Genomic DNA, 1,951 nt, shown 5'->3' on the forward strand with positions numbered 1-1,951 from the left:
GCCGGCAGCCGTGGCAGTGTCGCTGCACAAAAATACGGCAAAATGGGAAGTTTTGGAGCATGACACCGGCAGCGGGGGGTGGGTGATTCCCACTCATAGGGACCAGGGTTTGTGAGAACTGGGGACATTCGTCAGCTAAAATAGCCACTTATTGTCAGCAAAAATACAACCCCTGAGCAGGCAAAGCCTCTTGGATTTGGCAACGCTGCCCCGTCGGCAACCCCGTCGGCAACGGCCGTGGCCTTGCCACACCGCTGGTGTCGAAAGCGAAGGTGGAAGAGGGAGAACTGGGCCCTTTTCAACCCGAGATTAGAGAGAAAAGTGAACCAAAGACTGTGACGGGGGAAACCTGCCCAAAATGTCCCTAAATTCCCCCCAAACCTCCGTCTCCTCCTGCCCTAGGGGACAGGATGTGGCTGCCAGGTCGAGCGTGGCTTCACGGCGCCTTCCCTCTGCTCCTGGGCTGGAGATGGGGCAAGCTCGGCCGTATTGACCAGAAAGCTCTGCCCCAGGCCAAACTGGGTGACCAGCACCCAGGGGAGGTGATGAGGCCGGGGACAGAAATGTCTCCTCGCAGCCATGGTGGGAGACGTCCAATTTCCTCCACGCCTTCGCTGCCGAGCGCGGCCACAGCCGGAAGAGCACGGCCCCGACCGCAGCGAGGAGAGCAGGGCCCTTGCTCCCCGCAGACACCCGTTCCCCCCGAGCCGAGGGGATGGGGACAGGGACACCTCAAGGGCCCCTTGTCACCCGGGTTGGCTCCCTGCAGCCTTGGGGCAGCTGGGGCCACGTCTGCCCCGAGAGGGAAGCGATCGCTTTGTTGAGGACGCGACGGGAGAGAAACCGGTTCGAGGATGTGGTTGTGGCCCGTACAGGCGCGTTGCAGCCCACGCAGGGGGGATGCAACCTGTGCAGGGCTATTTTAACCCATGCAAGGGGTGTTTTAGCTCTTGCAGGAGTCTTGTAGCCTGTTCTGGTGGTATTGCAGCCCATGCAGGGGAGATGCAACCTGAGCAGGGGTGTTTTAGCCCATGCAGGCGTATTGCATCCCGTGCAGGGGTTTTGCAGTCCGTACAAGGGTGCTTCATACCATGTAGGGGTGTTGCAGCTTGTGCAGTGGTGGTTTATCTCTGCAGGGATGTTGCAGCCTGTTTGGGTGGTACTGCAGCTTGTCCAGGAGTGTTGCAGTGCATGCAGGGGTATTTCAGCCCGTACAGGGGTATTTCAGCCCATACAGGGGTATTTCAGCCCGTGCAGGGGTATTTCAGCTCATACTGGGCTATTTCATCCCATGAAGAGGTATTTCAGATCATACTGGGCTATTTCAGCCCATGCAGGGCTATTTCAGCCTGTACAGGGGTATTTCAGCCCGTGCAGGGGTATTTCAGCTCATACTGGGCTATTTCATCCCATGAAGAGGTATTCCAGCTCATACTGGGCTATTTCAGCCCATGCAGGGGTATTTCACCCCATACTGGGGTATTTCAGCCCGCGCAGGGCTTTTTTCCACCCCCCAATGCCCTCCCCGGTGTCCACAGGTGCCTCTTCCTCCCCCCGAGGTGACATGGAGCAGCTGAAGTGACCCAAGGAGCTGTCACAGTGAGTGGGGTCCCCATGAACGGGAGCACCCATGGGTGCCAGGGAGGCGTGGGGCTCACATGTGCACCCCAGTGCCTCTAACGGGGATCACGCATGTGCACACACATGTGCCCTGCCGGGGGGTCACAGTCCCTCTGTCCTGCAGGCGGTGCCCAGGATGGGCTGTGTCCCCTGCAAAGAGAAGGGGTCCGGCAAAGGGCAGGCGGGGGGCGAGGCAGGGCTCTCCCCACCCCCCGCCTCCCAATACGACCCCGACCCCACGCAACCGGGCGCCGTCTTCACCCGCATCCCCGACTTCAACAACTTCAACGCGGGGATGCCCTCGGCTCCATCCTTTTCGGGGCTAGGGGGC

General features: G+C 60.2%; 1 protein-coding gene across 1 annotated transcript in view; it reads left to right on the plus strand.

The window, feature by feature from the left end:
- Positions 1-1,756: 1,756 nt before the first annotated feature.
- Positions 1,757-1,951, plus strand: part of LOC104541624 (proto-oncogene tyrosine-protein kinase Yrk-like) — a gene marked incomplete at its 3' end in the record, with an annotated part of 1,175 nt that continues 980 nt past the window's right edge. Inside the window, exon 1 of the mRNA XM_010185730.1 lies at positions 1,757-1,949. Coding sequence (XP_010184032.1) covers positions 1,757-1,949 — 193 coding nt within the window. The remainder of the gene's footprint in view (positions 1,950-1,951) is intronic.

Source organism: Mesitornis unicolor, unplaced genomic scaffold (assembly GCF_000695765.1).
Source record: "Mesitornis unicolor isolate BGI_N332 unplaced genomic scaffold, ASM69576v1 scaffold45975, whole genome shotgun sequence".
NCBI classification, from domain to species: Eukaryota; Metazoa; Chordata; class Aves; order Mesitornithiformes; family Mesitornithidae; genus Mesitornis; species Mesitornis unicolor.